Source organism: Halichoeres trimaculatus, unplaced genomic scaffold (genome assembly GCF_033239565.1).
Source record: "Halichoeres trimaculatus isolate MK-OKI-2021-1 unplaced genomic scaffold, fHalTri1.1 fHalTri1_scaffold_10, whole genome shotgun sequence".
NCBI lineage: Eukaryota > Metazoa > Chordata > Actinopteri > Labriformes > Labridae > Halichoeres > Halichoeres trimaculatus.
The window spans coordinates 14654101-14671817 of record NW_027437187.1 but is presented as its reverse complement, the minus strand read 5'-3'; the positions used below and the strand labels follow the sequence as shown (position 1 = coordinate 14671817).

The window sequence follows — 17717 nt, the reverse complement described above, 5'->3', positions numbered from 1 at the left end:
TGATATTTTTTACCACATAAATACACAAAAGTATCAAAAATTGGTACCATTGAGTACCGATACCAGGAATCAGTACCGTATCATTTCATATGTAAAAGGTACCCATCCCTACTGTTTAATGCTCATTTCATCATTACATTCAGCCCTGTTCCTGAATTTATTGTTTTTGTTCTAATTCACTAACTTTTCCCACTTGTTTCTCACATGCAGCATTAACATTTATTACCATTACCCCTGACTGAGTATACCTACTCTGTGAGGTGTGGTGGCACTGTGGCCCTGGCTCAAATTGCAAATCCAGGAACAAAAACAATCCATCAACAAAACAAAAATACATCATCAAGGCTGGCAAATAAAGAGCTGATATTTGAAGTAAACATGACCGACAACGCCATATTCAAGTCTTTCATTGAGCAACTTTGACTCTGTAATGCTTTGGAAAAAAACAGTAGATCAATCTCAGCATCTTGCTAGTTCTGAGTTTGTAGTATTTATAGCTTGAATTAAAAAGAAAGCTGTGAAACTTTTTGGCCTCACCTCTAAGTTAACTTGTGAACCTTTACCTACACAAAGTATTTATGTGAAATTTGTAAACAGATACATATCAAAATAAGCTTATCATCATCCTCATCACCAAATAAAAACCAGAGAGCACAAAATTCTGACACAACTCATATTTTTAATAATTATTAACAAGTATAGGTATGGATTTACACTCTGTTCATAACTTTGTTTTTGTTTGCTTTCTGTAGTTTTGTACATATTTTGTGCGTGCAAGGCAAAGACAAACATGACTGTAGAAAATAAATTCTCCCCCCGGGATGAGACGGAGGTGAGGGTGCCGACAGCACGGGGAGCTGATCTGAGGTCTGCTCGTATAACACACACTCCATTCTGCACAACCACCCTGAGAGTCTGATAAGACTATAAAGTTCTCTCACACAACAGCTGATCATATATTGTCTGATATTATTGTCTTATAGAATAACGGACCCTGAAAAACTGAACCTGGGTTGATATGAGTATGAGTTCACAGACATATGCAGAAGCATGCAGAGCGTTTGTGTCCTGTGTCCATGTGAAGATCTGGAGGTTCTGAAAGGCTTTCAGTGAAAACAAGGCAAAACAAACAGTCCTCAAAGAAAAATGAAAACATTAAATGGTACAGGAGAAATACAAGACGGTGTCATTGATTTGATATAATGTTAAAAGCAAGAAATTCAAAGACACAACAATAATAATAAAAAATGGGGTATTTTCTAGGATTGTAAGAGATCTTAAAGATCTTAGAGCCTCTGCAGCTTGATGCTGAAGAAAAAAACGTAAGAAAAGTTGGACATAGCTTGAAAACCAGAAAAATACGTTAAGGCAAAACCTTTATTTTAATGTCACTAAATCTGGGCCCTCTTCTGTAATCTGCTAAATTGGTTTCCATGTTTGAATCTTTAAAAGCTGAAAGTCTCGAGAGGACAGACTCCAGGAGCATAGACTCACAACAACCATCTGACAACAGCCCTTCAGTATCCAAATTTATCAGCAGACCCCTTGAGTGCAGAAGTAAATATGTTTAAAAGGTTGATCTCATTCTGTTGTTACAGTTTTTCACTGCTGAAGGGAAATCAAACAGATTCAGGAGCAGTGAACAGGTCTTTGTGCTGTAGTCCTGCAGTGACGTCAAATCATCCAACATGACAAGCTTAAAGGAAAAATGTATGAAACCAGCTCAAGTGATGAGAAAAGGAAAGACCTGCCTCTGTTGACCTGTTGACGTTAATGTCCCTTGTCCTCATACACGACTTAGGTTTAATCCCACAACAATCAGTCCCTACAGTCACGTTTCTGTCTGAAGTACCAAGAACTTTTAATCCTAAATTGGCTTAGAAAAGTTCCTCAGCTAGAAAGACCCATGAGTTATAAATTTAAGTTTGACAATGGTTCCTGTGGTGGAAATGAGGCATTCTTTACCATCTGTGACAAAAGCAAATGTAACATCCTACAACAAGCATTAAGCTCATAAAGCTCATAAAATGAAGTCGTATTAAATGATCCTGTTGAATTCATGTGAGCTCTGAGTAGCCCTGAACTTTCTGCTGTGAAGCCAGCGCTCTCACACTGCAGGACCTCAGCTTTAAATAACCACCTTTAAATAAGAAAAGTTGGATGTGTCAAAATTAAAGACTCTGATGTGTTGTCATGATGTGAAACATCCTGAACTACACCACTGACAAGTTGTTGACTGAGAGACTAAAAACTCTAAAATATGCGGTATGAAAAAAGAAGAAAAGGGTCGTTAAAACTTTTAAGATGAAGAAATGTTTTTTTAAGGGATAGGGCTGATGGGGGTGAATTAGAGCAATTCTGCATTATGTGTTCTTAACAACAAAGTCTCAAAGACGTCTGTGGCTGCAGATAATTCCTCCTGGAACCTGGAGTCTCCTCCAAGAGCAGATAAACACACCCTGTCAAAAACCATTAAAGAAGAGGTATGAGAAGGTAATATGCTTCTAAATGTGACATTAAGGAACCATTATTCTGTGAGAATTAAATAAAAAAAGACTTCTCAGCCCTCGAGCTGATTTTTTTATCAAAAGAGACGGGGAGCAGTAAATTGTGCCTGCACTAAAGGGAGAAATGGTTCATGACCTTCGCTGACTTCATACTGCCTCTGTCGTTTTCCTCTCCTGGCAGATAACAGAAAGAGTTTGCAGTGTGATGTGATGAAGAACCAGCAGAGAAGAGAAACAGGATTAATGTCTTACAGACATCTGACAGTAAAACTGAACCTTAAAAAACATCATAACAAAAGAAGTTAGAGTGATAAGACGAGGCATCGGCAGGAGGAACGGGAGAATTCTGAACAAAGTCAGAAAAATGTTGATGTTGGTTTCTATGAAAACATGGTAAGGTGGAGAAAACTGAGACAGAGCATCCAAGTTGAGTTTGGCATCTGATTGACATTTTTAGCTTTTTGTGGCACCCTCTGTTTGAACCATTGTGGGGTCAAACTAAATCCAGATTTGTGCCTTCATTATCAAGAAATATGATGATGCTTTGAGCACCTCTGACAGACCCACACATGCTCAGTGCTTTAGCTGCTAGCTAGCAACAGCTAGCGTCTGTACATCTGGTGTTTGGGATGAGTATCAGAGGAATCAGTCAAGTCTCACTCAAACTCAAACAGCTGGACATTAAAGGAACTAAGACACACCTTATCAGATCGTAGCCCTCAAACAGGTTTTAAAGTTTGTTCAGTTACTTTGGGAGGTTGAGTTATGTCGACCAAACACAAACAGTACAGATGTTAGCTGTGCAGCAGCTGTTTCCCCTCTCAGACCTGATCTCAGTGATGTCACACCCCCTCCCTCCTGTCTCCCAGGTGTCTCCTCAGGTGAGTCAGTCTGGGTGTTTTTCAGACAAGGGGGGCTCAGTTCTTTGGTCTGCTGCCTCTGCCTTCCTCGTGTGCTGTTTGGAGACTGTTTCCTCATCCTCCTGTGTGCTCTTTCTCACATCTGTGGGACTCTTCTCTCTGTGGGAATGAGGACTCACCTCTGGGGGCTCGGATGCCGCTGGGCTTGTGCTGGGGGTCTTTTCTTGAGATGGTGGGGACACCAGCAGTTTTTCTAGAGTTTGGGTAAATGCAGGGGAGGTGCAGGGGCTTCTTTTCTGGGATGTGGGGGTCACGGGAGGTTTTTCCAGGGTTTGGGTTTGTGCCAGAGGCCTCTCCGGGATGGACGGAGCTTTGTCGGGTGTTGCAGCAGGACTAAAGAGTCGACTCAATGCTTCATGCTGCACCTGAGCTGTAGAGGAGGGACACACAAAGCCGGGGGATCTCTCCTTCACTGGAGGAGGGGGCTGCTTGGTTTCAGCTACCGTCCCTGACTCTTTTTGGACAGCCTCCTTCTGCTCCTCTGCGGCCTGCTTTCCTGTGTCACTAACTGGGTGAGGACAAAGGTAAAAAAAAACACATAGAAAAATATTTTAACATCATGTACAGTAAGAAGAATCAAACTTGTAGTATGAGGTGAGTAAATGGAAACTACCTTTTTTATCATCCTGAGCTCTTTGTGCTTCCTCCCCACTCGTTGGATCTTCTGTGCAGGTGGGCAAATCAGCCCTGTTGCATCTGAAGCGGATTGGTGACCTCTGTAGCACGGCCTTCAGCTCTGAGAGGGAACATAGGCAGAGGAAATAGCTAAAAGCTTATTGGACAGGAGCTCCAACAGCAGTCTGAGGCAGTCTCTTTACTTCAATTTTTTTTTATTAAACCACAAATTCCTCCCTTTTTAAAACGTCTGGAAAAAAAAAACAGACACTGTGAATGTAACGTTTTTGTGACATCATGGGGAGGCTCACACAGCTCTGTTCATTTCTGTCTCCTGAAGCTGCGTCTTTCCTGCAGCCTCCGGCTATTTTAAGCAGACCAGTGCTCGGTTTGATGACCTGTTCGCTTGGCTCGGTACCAGCTTTTCTCTGATGGACACCAACCACTGGTGTTCTGTTTCTGCTGCAGAGGCCCAGGCTGTCTGGCTCTCATTTTCTCATTTTCTTTTTCAGGAAAATCATCCACAACCTATATATATATATATATAAATATATGTGGATCATTGCTTTGTTTGGCTCATTTGTTGGTCATGGACAACAAACATTTTTGTGGCTTCAGTGATATTTTTACTACTTTTTCTCCTGTGTTTGTCTGGAGATCCTACATATAACCATGGCTGCATTGTTTACTAGGGGTGTAAATCACCAGTTTCATGACGATATGATACGATATCGATTCTTTGGACGATATGATATTTGCCGATATCACAAAGTCTGTCACGATACGATACGATACGATACGATACGATACGATACGATACGATACGATACGATTCAGGGGCCTTTGATCGATTTAAGACGATGTAATGTCCTCACTGAACACAATCAGCAACATTTCACCTGAGGCAAGAAAGAAATACAAAACAATTTTGATAGTTTTAATACTGAAATGTGGAAAGATGTGCTGACCTTTGGGTATGACAGTTTGTAGAGGATCATAGCCATCTGTATGATCTAATTATGTTTTAAAATTAAAACTGGTTAAATTCAGGTAAGGTGCTTTTTTGCCCTCACAATTACCTTATGGCTCTGACTGTTATACTGTAATATTTGATTATAATATCAAGTAATGATGCAACACTATAATTAAAAACTACTGATTACATAAACTTTATTATTGACCTCCAACATTTGATCATTTTCTATCAAACTAAAAATTTGAAGTTTTGATTTTAATTAAACCCGAACATTTCTATTGTTCAAAATTAGAACTATCAACTTAACAAACTTAACATTAATAGTTTTTTTTTACTGTGATGCCTGATAACCACAGTTTGTATGTCAGTGTGATCAGACTTTGTTTCACTGTGTAATAGTCGATGTGGAGGAGGAATGACACTAAGCTCTCGCCGTTTTACTTTCTAACTGTATGAAATTTCATGAATCGGTGCGCTACAAAATCAAATTATGAGATAACTCACTGCAGTCGTGTGATGATGCACTCCTGTCGTCTGTGCAGCCTGCATCCTCTGCAGTCAGGTCGACCGTATCTTACCCGGATACAGGAGAGCTATTTTATGATTGGCCGATATGTCTGGCTCCCTTTTAGCTCTGTGATGCTAACAGCGTCTTGCTACACGTTCGCCTACAGCGGTGTGACTCGGTGGGCGCTAAACAGTATGTTTTACAGCAGGAGAAATATCAGGCGTGGCGTGTCAGAGAGTGAAAAGGTTCAAATGTGTGTCTCATACGCTGAGTGCGTGAGGCTTGAGAGGAAACTTCAGAACTACTCGCGGAACGGACATGCGTGTCCGGTCGGGATTTCAAAATAAAGGCGTACATTTAAGACCACGATGATGATCGATGTTTCGACTTTCCATCGATGTGATTGGATCATTGCTCAACCAATCGATATATCGATGTATATCGATGGATCATTACACCCCTATTGTTTACATGTGAACTCAGCTGTTAGCAGCCTGTAGCATGTCAATGCTAGCTGGTGTAAGGCCTGATGTCTTCCCACAAGGTGAGGAGAAGGAGGTGAGGACGACGTGCTGGTTCTCAGGTGTGAGCTAAGAAGTGACGACATTGACCTGTCCTTCCATCCATCGTTATTGGGAACGTAAGATCTATCTCCAATAACGATGAACGAGCTAGCTGTGCTATCCCAGCAACAGAGGGAATACCAGAGGGCATATTAGCATCATGTTATTCACAGAAATGGCTAATGGAGCTAACACCAGACACCAACGCCATGTTGGAAGAGCTTCACCTGCTGTGAGCAGACAGGATCTAGGAGACAGAGACTGAACAGACTGCTGAAGAAGCTCAGTCCTGGACCCTGTGGAGGTGGAGGCTGGCTGAACTGGAGAATGATGGACAAGCTGTCATCATCTATTTTCCTATGGACCTTTTTGCACTTTCTATAAACTTTCTTACTTTTGTTTTTTTGATTGCTGTGACTTCAATTTCGTTGAACTTGTTACAATGACAAAGAGGTGCTTTTCTATTCTATTCTATTCTATATTTGTTTGTATGTATATTTATATGAATATGAAATCATGTCTTCAGCCAATTAAATATATTTTTTCAGAATTTTTTAAAGAACAGCTGTTACATTGTTCCTTACTTAACTTTACTAACATTGCTTAAAGTGCAGGCTTTAGTTTTCTCAGCTCTTCATCATGACACATAATCAAAGCTCTCACCTTGCGTCATGGTTAGCGTGTCCTCGTGGACAGACACAGCTCTGCGCTGTGGGAGGGGCTTCATGTGTGGGCGTGGCTTAGGGAGACTCTCTGAAAGTATGATGAATAAAAGCACACACGTTAAATCTTATTTTCATTGACACTAAATCACCAAAATTTAAAAGACTGATGAAGACAGACAGTGACAAATGCAGGAAACCCTGAGGTCATGTTTGGTTCTATAGTGACTTAGTTTACATAAATTTACAGTCAAAAGAGAATATGTCTATCAAATCTGCATTCAAAAAGGATGCAGTTCTTTCAATGTTATGTTTCTGCACTGCTCGGTCTCATATTAGTGCTTTTGCAGCATTTCTCACCTGAACTCCTGTAAGCACACAGTGGGATCAGATCACACTGAGTCTCTCTGATGCAAACGGAGCCTATAGCTGGCTGTTTCTCTACCTTATTCTCCCCTTACAAGCGTAACACACTGATAGGAAAACAGCTCTTGATCCCTCATAAGAGCACATAACCTCCTCACAGCATCCATCTCATTTGCAACAAACACTTTTTGTTACAGTGTGGTCTGTCAGACGTACCGTCTGTCACTGATTGTGCTTTCTCGGAGCGATCTTGTGTGCTGGGAACTCTCCATGGAGGCGTGGCTGGAGGAAGCAGCTCTTTCCTAGGGGACAGGGTTGGGGCTGCACCTCGGGGACCATCCTGACTACCATTCTAGTGAAGAAGATCAAAGAGGGCTCAGTGGGACATGGACGTAATGGTAGAAAGAAGCCTAATTCAATACCAAAAGATGCTTCATGTAATAAGACCACCAAATACAAGGCAAAGCAGGCACACAGATAAGTTAGTATAGTGGTCCAAAAATAATTTCTCATCATGAATAACTCTTTTTTTTCAGCTGTAATCTCTGCAAAAAGAACAGCAAGTGTAACATTACTTTCAACTCACATTTTTTTTGTTGAGAAATCATCAAAAAGTTCTTACGATACGTTTCAATAAACTAAAAAGAGAAAAGATAATACTTTTTCTCCCTCCATACAGGGTCTGGTGGCAGAAGAAATACTGAAATGGGCCACTAATACAAGTCTTTATCTAACATACTTTTCCGCCTGCCTCTGCAGTATTTTATGTCATCACGTATATCTCTCTGCACACCTTCTGCACTGAATAAATGTGTTTACCAGTGTTTGTGATACCTGTGTTGCAGTCTCTGCCGCCCTGCATTCATGACTGAGAGCTCTGAGCTGGACCCTCTCTGCTGAGCTGCTGGACGGAGGAGCAGAGGAGGGATGAGATCCTGCTCCTGTAGGGGCGCCTGGGGTAGGGAGGGGTGGCTTGGCTGCAATAGCAGGTTTGGGTGGCAGGGGGCCAGCTGGGCGATCAGGGAGGGCGGGCTTCGGATAAAGAGGAGGGTCCGGTCGCATAGGGTCTAACACTCTCATTGGATACCTCGGGTCCGCTACAAACAGAGGGTAACAGAGACAGTAAGAAAAACTGTTTGTATACATCTTGGTCAGATTTTTTAATTTGTAAGCCAGTGTGTACTTTTAGCACTTTTATTGCTTAAACTCTTCATCGTATTGATGAACCACAGAGAGAACACACAGAGGAGGAGATCCATTAGGAACCATTTCTGGCTGCTGATTGTACCATGAACTAAAATTATTTACCCCACTTTCTTCTCTATCTCAAGGTCTAATTCACAAAACAAATGTTGCAGTTTGTTGCCGTTTGTGTTTTCCTTGTAGCTAAGATGAGCTGTCTGCAGCTTCACTCTTTGCTGTGCAGAGCTGCGCTGTACACTTTCATCCTAAAAGCCTTAAACTTGATCCACATACTGGATATGACAGGTTGAGTGGTGAGTGACTCTTTCTCCTATTTCACCATGTAGCTATTTCATTTCATGTAATTTGCTTTGCAGAAATTTGGTTGCTAGGCGCTGCCCTGTTGGCTATGGCTGCCTTTTGCAGCAGCTCTCTCTTCTTTGTCCGTTTCTTGAAATTTTTTTTCGTCTCTTTTTCATAATCTTTGTATTTGGAGTGGATCATTACTTTGTATGGCTCATTTGTTGGTCATGGACACCAAACTTTTTGTGTCTTCAGTGATATTTTTACTACTCTTTCTCCTGTGTTTGTTCGGAGATCCTGCATGTAACCATGACTGCATTGTTTACATGTGAACTCAGCTGTTAGCAGCCTGTAGCATGTCGATGCTAACAGGTGTAAAGCCTGATGTCTTCCCACAAGGTGAGGAGAAGGAGGTGAGGACGCAGGTGTGAGCTAAGAAGTGACGACATTGACCTGTCCTTCCATCCATCGTTATTGGGAATGTAAGATCTATCTCCAGTAAGATGGACGAGCTAGTCATGCTAACCCAGCAACAGAGGGAATACCAGAGGGCAGAGTAGCATCATGCTATTCACAGACATGGCTAATGGAGCTAACATCAGACACCAACGCCACGCTGGAAGAGCTTCACCTGCTGTGAGCAGACAGGATCCAGGAGACAGAGATGGAGTATGACTGCAGAAGCTCAGTCCTGGACCCTGTGGAGGTGGAGGCTGGCTGAACTGGAGAATGATGAACAAGCTGTCATCATTTATTTTCTTATGGACCTTTTTGCACTTTCTATACTCTTTCTTACTTTTGTTTTCTTGATTGCTGCTGTGACTTCAATTTAGTTGTACTTGTTGCAATGACGATAAAGTTCTATTCTATTCTATTTTATGATATTTATTATTTATTATTGATATTTATTTATTTATTTTGTTTGGATAACTTACGTGATTACCACCAAGTCTCAGCATAAAAAGTTTCTCTTACTACATGTTGCTGTCGGAGCAAGTGTTGATGAATTGTGCAACTTTTGCAGTGAAGTTTGTTTGAATGAAAAGAAGCACATTTCTCTCCTGATCAATCAAATGTGGATTATTTAATAGAAGCAAATTAACTGGGACACGGTGATGCTATTGTGAATCAGACTGTCTTTTTGGCTCATTTGTAAATGTGAGTCAGGTCCAGAATATGCTACAGACTGCAACAGATGAACATACACATGCAAACCACAGAGAAAGGTATCTGTCAGCCATGAGAGGAACCTTCCTTTGATAAAGAATTATTATTAGTATTATTGTTGTTCAAAAATGGACGTTGGTGTGATATCTACCTGATGACGTGGACATAGTTCTGGGCTTCATGAACGTCGGGGGTGGTTGAGGTTTTTCCAGGATAGCACCTAAGGGACGAAGGCAGCAGACAGTTTTACAGCTGAGGGATCCAAGCTGAACAAGTAATTAATGAAATCTGAGCACAGGACTCTGCTGTAGCCTTTCTAATTAAATCACAGAGCTGTGATTAGTAGGTCTACAAACAATTTTAACCAAGCACAGCAGACTGGGTGACAAAAAATTGGCTGATTTAAATCAGTATGATTAAAAACAAACTTTGAAAACCAACACATTAAAACACATTGAAAGGTTCATCAACAATTTTTGTTTTGGTTCGGTTAATATTTATAAAAAAGAGATACACAATCTGGCAATGAAATAAATGTGTAGTTTAGTTACCTTCAGAGTTGGCCTTTCTCAGCTCTTCATCTTTATTCTACAACAAACACATTGAGCAATAAAAAAAGTTACATTCAATCAAAAACATCTCACTGCACTTCAAAATCTTGTGCTTCTTGTGCTTGTCTTACCTGGCTGGTGTCAGCAGGTGGAGTTTTGACCACACCCATCCTGTGCAGCATCACCTGAAGCCTCTGTTCAAAACTGGGTGTACTCTCAGACGCATGTTTCTACAGGATGACAGCAGACATTTGGAGGAAATCTGAATGTTGAAGCAGCTAAAAATACTTGTCTGTTCAAACCAGATCACCATGCCTGAACACAAGATTTCAGAAGACACTGACAGGTTGATTTAATTTACAAATCAGTTCTTGTCCAATGTTTGTGTTCAGTGCTCAGTTGGGTCTTTAGGTCCTGTGTACCAAAAGTTCTCATGTGTTGTCGCTCTTTACTCATAAAGACTAAATAGATTGGAAACAGTTGAGTAACAAAGTTTCCAGAGTTTGAGAACATTTTCTCTTTCTCTCTTTCAAGCATCCAAATCTAATCTGACACGCGAGACGGACAGTTTCATACATCCGCCACGAAAATTTTTCAGGATTTCAGAAAACTGAATCCAGCAAGTCTGCTCTGCAAGGTTAATCAAAATTTATACAGATAGTAATTACTGATACAGGTGAGTGTAGGTGAGAAAAAAAGAGCAAATAGTTCTGGATTAAAGTTCTTGACACATCAACATACAAATATTAGTCTTTATACAGTCATAAGCAATGAAAGGAGACATAAAAACAGACACACTTTGGGAATTTTTTGCTGGTTTCTGTCGTTTTACAGGAACCCTAAAATTCTCAGTATGGTTACATTATGTCTCTGTGTAACTGATAAACTCCTATAGCAGATGTTTTATATACATAAGGTTTTTTCTAACTTAAAGGATTTTAAAAGACGAATAAAGGCCTGTTCCTGATTTGAGATCAGGTTCTCATCAGGGCACAAAAATAAGTTGATGTTTGTTGGGTAGAAATGGGAGAGTACCAGTATTGGTATCAGGTAGCAGACTGATATCAGCCTGATTGCAAGGTACCGATACTCGTGAAGGCTGCCGATACCAGCAGCCGATACTTAAGGCAAAATAAAATGTTACAAAGTAAGTCATCCTCACCAGTAGTTGGCGCTATATTACACCCCGGCAAATGTGACCAGACAACATGAATGAACCAGGCAGAGTCAACAGTTTCACTGTTTTACTTTGCACCTCAGTTTATTTTAAAAAACACTAAAACTCTGAAAGTTGTTAGTTTTATTTGGTGCTTTTGTTAATTTGTTAACAAATGGTAAACTCAGAGAGTTGTTTGTGTTTTATTTTGTGAGCCATTTTGGACTGTTCAAAATCATCTGTCACCGTTAGCCCTTGTCTTAACCCTTAGCCCTTGGATTTGTGTGTGCACGTGTAGTGAAGGGGTGTCCCACTTCTGCATAAGGGCTAAAGGGGAAGAGCTAAACAGCCCTTCAAACTAAGACAAACTAAGACCTTTCTTTAAACCAAGGGGTATAACAAATTTCTCATGATATTGATATTTTATTATCAGATATCCAATCCTTTGCCACTTCATTTCAATATTAGCCATGTTTTAAACTGTTAGTTTTATTTTGAAATTGCTTGTTATAACAATCTACCAAACACTGCTATACTGACAGCGATGGAGATGGTGACAGCTTTAAGCTTATAGTAGGAGCTGTATCAGCTACATAAGCTATGATAAGCTAACTTTACAGTGTTCAGAAACTACTTAATATAGCTTCTGAATACTGTAATGTTCACTTAACGTTTGCTTTTTGTGGTTTAGCTGTCTCATTACTCATGTGATGTGGTGCATCATGGTGGCGTCTGCTTACTGTGAGTCTGCCAGCCTATTGTGGTATTGGTTTATCATCCGTTTGTAAAAATGTGTTTTGCTTGAAAGATTATAAACAGTTGCTTTGCCTTCGACAGCCAGTGGGCGTCTAGGGGTGATGACGTAGCAGGGATTGAGTGGTGTCTTGTTTTTAAGTGATGATTTTTTTACCCCTTCCCTTCGGCTCTTAAAAAAGAGGAGCCAAAGAGAAGGGGTAAGCAAGGTATTTAAGATTGACCCTAAGACAGTGCGTAAAAGTGTGTTTAGTTCGCTGTCAGACGTACCTTGTGCGTGTCGTCCTTATCGTCAGGCTCTAGTCCTGTCAGCAGAATGAGACTCTGGCTCTTGCCCTCCCTCAGAGACCTCTTGGTCACCTTCAGTCTCCTCTCTCCAAACGGCGTCCCTCCAAACTTCACCTCCTGCTCCGTCAGAGGGGGAGTGATCACAGGACTGGGGCTTTGATCTGGTGAGACAGGAGCTGCCTCTTCATCCAGGTGGGTGAGGTCGGGGCTTGTGGTGATGGTGGGGTAAGGGGGTGCGGTCTCACTGGGAGGTGTCATCACAGGTAAAGTCTTGGCAGGCGCCATCGTTGCCCTCACTTCCCCTGCGAGACGTTCGCCGATGGCAGCGGTTCCTTCTGTGATGGCGGCATCATTAGAAACGTTAGCATCCTCCACTGACCTTGCCCCTCTCCCCTTCTCTTTCTCCCTCTCTCTCTCCCTTTCTTTGGCCTCCCGGAGGGGTCGGATGAGGTCTGCGATGGAGGTCCTTTTGACCTTCACCCCCTCTCCTCCTCCCTCTCCCCCTCCTGCCTTGGCTGCTCGGCCGGCTCGAGCCCTCTTGAAGGCAAAGAAGTCGCCAAACTTTTTCTTGATGTTTTTGGTGGGAATTGTGGGGTTGGTGGTGGTGGTAGTGGTGGTGGGAGTGGTTGTGGTGGTGACAGAGGGAGGAGCAGGGGGAGTCGGGGAGGATGAAGAAAGGGGGGGTACATCAGTGGGCGTAGAGGATGTGTAAGTAGATGGTACAGAGGGGGAGGTGACAGTAGTGGTGGTGGTTAAGGAGGTGATATTATCAGACGAAGAAGAAAAGGGGGTTGAGGCTGAGGGGGTGGAGCTTGACTCTGAGGGAGTGGCTTGGGCAGGGTATGACTCCTCCCACCGGCCTTTTCTGCAGCAAGGAGAGCAGAAAGAGCAACACACAAGAAGAGACACTCAGTACTACAACTACCACTACAGGACTCAAGACACATGCTCAGTTCACAACGTAAAAGATCATGCAAACAACACAAAAAGGGAAAAACTCTCACTGAACACTATTTAATACTTGTTTCCAGCTCTGAGGTGTTCATGCTGCATCAAGTTTCTGCACAACCCAAGAAAAACCTAATAATGACCACAAAGTATGGCTGAACTACAAAATGTGCTCAAAAACTTCTTGAAGCTTTGTTCAAATGGCAGCGGATCCCAGACCTGATGGACTCCTGCTCCTGAGTGTCTGAGGTCGTCTGAGGTCTGTGGCCTCACCTTGTTTAACAGCTTAATGACATTTCAGAAAAGACCTGTGATCAAGACAGGATTGTTCGGCTCACTAAGGATCAGACGACGAGGATCAATTGATAATTTTAATAGTCTAAAAAGTTTTTTTCCAGCAGAACATTTTTGTGTTTGGACTCCACTCTTCAATCCTTGCAGTTTAATTTTACATGCAGAGATTTTGAGAGAAATTAGATTAAATCTAGTCAGAGTCTACGGGTGGATGCTAGGGAGGAGGTGGTGGGGCTGGGGGTTTGAGTGCAGTGCTGGGGCAGGAAGTGGTGACAATGAGAGGTTAGAGAGAAAGAAGGAGGCCAGAAGTCCTGCCTCAAACTGAGGGACTGTTATTATTTGGCGCTTATGGAGTGATGCCATGGACAAGCCCCCACATTTGTTTCACCTTCCTGTTTTTGACCTCTGACTTTTAGCCTGGGATTTCTGCAAGGTCATTGTCACATAGCTTCCACTCAGTTTTGCATCCATGACAAACAGAAATTTAAAAGCAGAAGGCTGTGATATTTAATCTTTGACTTCAGTCATTCACGCTAGACTTTCCACCATTATTAGCTTTGATTTAGTGTCATTTAGTGATAGAATTCATGGTCTCTTCAAAGTCATCTTCTGGTGTCTAAAGCAGAGTTCAAACCAAATGATGGCATTTGTCATATTGACTTCTGGCTGGCTTTGTAAGGGAAATAAGGAGAAGTTCAGATAAGCCTGGGGGTGGGAGAAAAAAATTGATGTATCGTAGTGTCTTTTTTTTGTTTAACAATTTTGAATCATAATTTTTTGATCAAAAATCTTTTTTCTTTCAAATTTGAGTCCTTCATTTAAGTCTTTGTTTACAAGATGGGTCGAAGAAACGTTGAGATGTTAGATTCTCTCAGAGAATCTTAAAGACTGACTCACATGTGATGTACAATTTTTCTGATAATATGGCTCCTGATCTAGTCTATAGACATCATCATCATTATCTTTCAACTTTTTCACTTGGTCTGGTGTTTAAAAATCAGAGCTATTGAAGATTTGTACTTTAAATCAAATCAGCACCCTGAAAAGTATCAAATCAGGAGAAAAGCTTATTGTCCAAACCCTGATGACAACTGAGAGCCAACCTGACAGTTAACTCAGTCAAACTCCTTTCTGTTCCCACTAAACAAAATTTCAACTTCATATCTTGAAACTATTTTGAACATGGATGTTTTGGGTTCTCCAAAGCTTTTAGAGCCAGACTCAAGTGGACAAACTAAGAACTGCAGGTTTTAGGGAGCATTTATTCCTTCTCAAGTCATCTTTAAAAAATGTTCAAGTCAACCTGTTTGTGTCTTTCATTGACAGCCTGTAACAAGAGGAATAATGTGCTGTGAATGGGGGGTTGTCCATCCATTATTATCTTTACTGCTTTCACCTTCTGGTTACTGGGGGTGGGGATGGTGTGCTGGAGATTATCCCAGCTGTCACAGGAATAACATTTAGAGACAATCATTCACGTACACATTCACACATGTGATCACATATCATGTGTTCAAACTAACTGAGTCTGAAAGTAAAAAGCTAAAAAAATTACAATTTGAATTTTAGTGCCATGTTTAGGAGTAATTTCTTAACGGCATTTCACACTTTTTGGTTTTAATTCCCCGCAATAAAAACTCAGACAGGCCAAGAAAATTACTTAAGGGAAAGAGTTGTGTGTATGCTGCATAAAACTAGAAGGATTCTGGGTGTTTTTAGACACTAGAGGAAATTCACCATGCAGCCGACACAGACACATAAAGGGCTTTCTTCTTCTTCTTTAAATAAGCGCTCACTCAAACAGTTACCAAGAGAGGTTTGGCCTTTTCTGACTTACATCTACTTTCTAGTTACAGGTGTGAACAGAGATCAGCTTTCATACACAAATAAAGACATTAGTGAATGCTTTGTTACTGAGTGAGAGCTGCTTGCTCTAACACTGGTGAGGAGGTTGATGTTAAATCCGGAAGACTGTCCATCTTAGACTTCTGTGTGGATACACAATTTAAACTACAATATATATATATATACAAACATATATATTCTCAGTGGTTTAGTGGCGATCACTTGTATTCTGTATGCTAAGTCTGTTAGCATGCTGTGTTGCTAAGATAAACCAAAAACTATGAGTTTTCCTTCCCCAAGCTGCTGCAGATCCTGAAATAAGAGTTTTTAATGTGATGATCTTGATGTTTTGTTCTTCCTCTTCTTATGTGTTAGAGAGAAATATGAAAGGTTGTTTATTCAAATGCTGCAACTCTTGTAAGTGTGGTGAATTATTGTCATAAGGTAGTAAAAGAATCATAAAGTAAATCCTACAGGCACCATAAGTGGAAAAAAAAAACTTTTAAAGCTGAGATGTTTTTCAACGCCAACAACAGGCTCATTAATTCCAACTGACTGGCTCCCATAAATTCAGTCATAGGTGAGAGTTGCTATGTGAGGTAAAAAGGAAAGGCTGCTGAAGGTCAGACACTGTGTCACAATGTCTCTGTTCATCCTTCAAGTAGAAGTTTCTGCTTTTGTTATGCATTTGTCTCTGTGTCCTCTCCAGGAGGTTTCCCAACAAACACCTGCTTTAACGTGTGAGTGTGTGTGAGCGGACATGTGAAAATGTAACTCACAGTGCATAGTCAGGGATGATTTTCTTGGTGAAGAACTCTTCTACTCCTTCGTCCACTCGGCCCATCCCCTCACTGGCTTCATTTTCTACCTTTGAAACAGGCTCCTGCAACAGACAACACATCATGAGAAATCACTGTCAAGCTTTCTTCAGCCAGTGTGTTTGTTAGTGTGATATTTACAACAAAACCAAACTGTGCAACTAGCCAACCTGGCTGGTAAATTTATGAACAACAGGATACAAAACCCCCAAGCTAACTGCTCTTTGTAGTGAGAGATTAAGAACTAATTTCCTGCAATGTAACTGGTTTGTTGTTTTTGTACTTCTGTAAGTCTGTTTGTGTCAAAGTTTACCAAAATCAAGAGGCGGATTACCTAGATGTGTCACTTGGCATTGAGGCTGATAACAAAAGCACAACCATTAAACAGACAGTTCTTCTGATACTGTATAGATGTTCCTGTCAACAAGCTGAAGTGTCTGGAGGTCTCTCTTTTTGACCTGGCAGCGCATAGATAATCTAACATCAACACAGTTAACGTGTACACTGAAGACCAGTGTCGGTCTAATCCACTGTGAAATCTGGTCCTGAGTTTTGTGAGGAGAAACTGTGACTGTGAGGAATGTAATGATCAATATCGCTGTAAACAGGATCAAAGAAGTACTGAGTTGTCTGGGATTCCACAGTGTTCTGTACAAACTCAAAATGACAAGAGACCTGGAGAACGTGTTTTTATCTGACCCTGACCTTTGACCCCAGAGTGAAACAAGATCATCCTCGAGCACTGGTGCCAAAATTTGTGCCAAATTTTGATATACAGCCCTCAAGGGTTTCTGAGATATTGCATTCATAAATTTGGGTCAGACAGAGAAAAAAGGCACAGCCTAAGAAAGGAAACAGCTATCGCCACAGGGGGTGAAATGATATTGAAGATTATTTTTCCAGACTCATTTGTTTTGCCTCTGAAACTGGCATCCACAAAAATGTTTTGATTCCTTGGGTTTCAGGCGGCTGCTAAAAATATATTCTTATTATAAATCCATCCGTATATAAACACAAAGCGTATGACCATTTCAGTACTGGTTGTTGCGCCAAAAAAACTGTCTATTCACATAGACCTGGGGTTTTCACACCTAAAAGAGGTAAAATCAGCTTATATTCAGGGTTTACTAATTACATGTTGATATGATTTAAAACAGACGCCGCTCATCTTTAAGGTGGGGTTACCCCCAATGGATGAGGCCAACTGCGACTCGCCGCCGCTTTACGGGCAGTAGGGATAGACCGAGCCGGGCTGATTATCGGGGCCGGGGGGATATTTGGCATTTTGGGGCATA

General features: G+C 41.3%; 1 protein-coding gene across 1 annotated transcript in view; it reads right to left on the bottom strand.

The window, feature by feature from the left end:
• Window positions 1–684: 684 nt before the first annotated feature.
• The window catches only part of carmil2 (capping protein regulator and myosin 1 linker 2), a 56190-nt gene continuing 39157 nt past the window's right edge, over window positions 685–17717 (bottom strand). Inside the window, exons 32-41 of the mRNA XM_074678149.1 lie at window positions 16384–16487; window positions 12500–13382; window positions 10452–10550; window positions 10321–10357; window positions 9921–9989; window positions 7952–8214; window positions 7334–7469; window positions 6753–6842; window positions 4041–4163; window positions 685–3935 (exon numbers count right to left, since the gene is read on the bottom strand). Coding sequence (XP_074534250.1) covers window positions 3394–3935; window positions 4041–4163; window positions 6753–6842; window positions 7334–7469; window positions 7952–8214; window positions 9921–9989; window positions 10321–10357; window positions 10452–10550; window positions 12500–13382; window positions 16384–16487 — 2346 coding nt within the window. The 3' untranslated portion in view covers window positions 685–3393. The remainder of the gene's footprint in view (window positions 3936–4040; window positions 4164–6752; window positions 6843–7333; window positions 7470–7951; window positions 8215–9920; window positions 9990–10320; window positions 10358–10451; window positions 10551–12499; window positions 13383–16383; window positions 16488–17717) is intronic.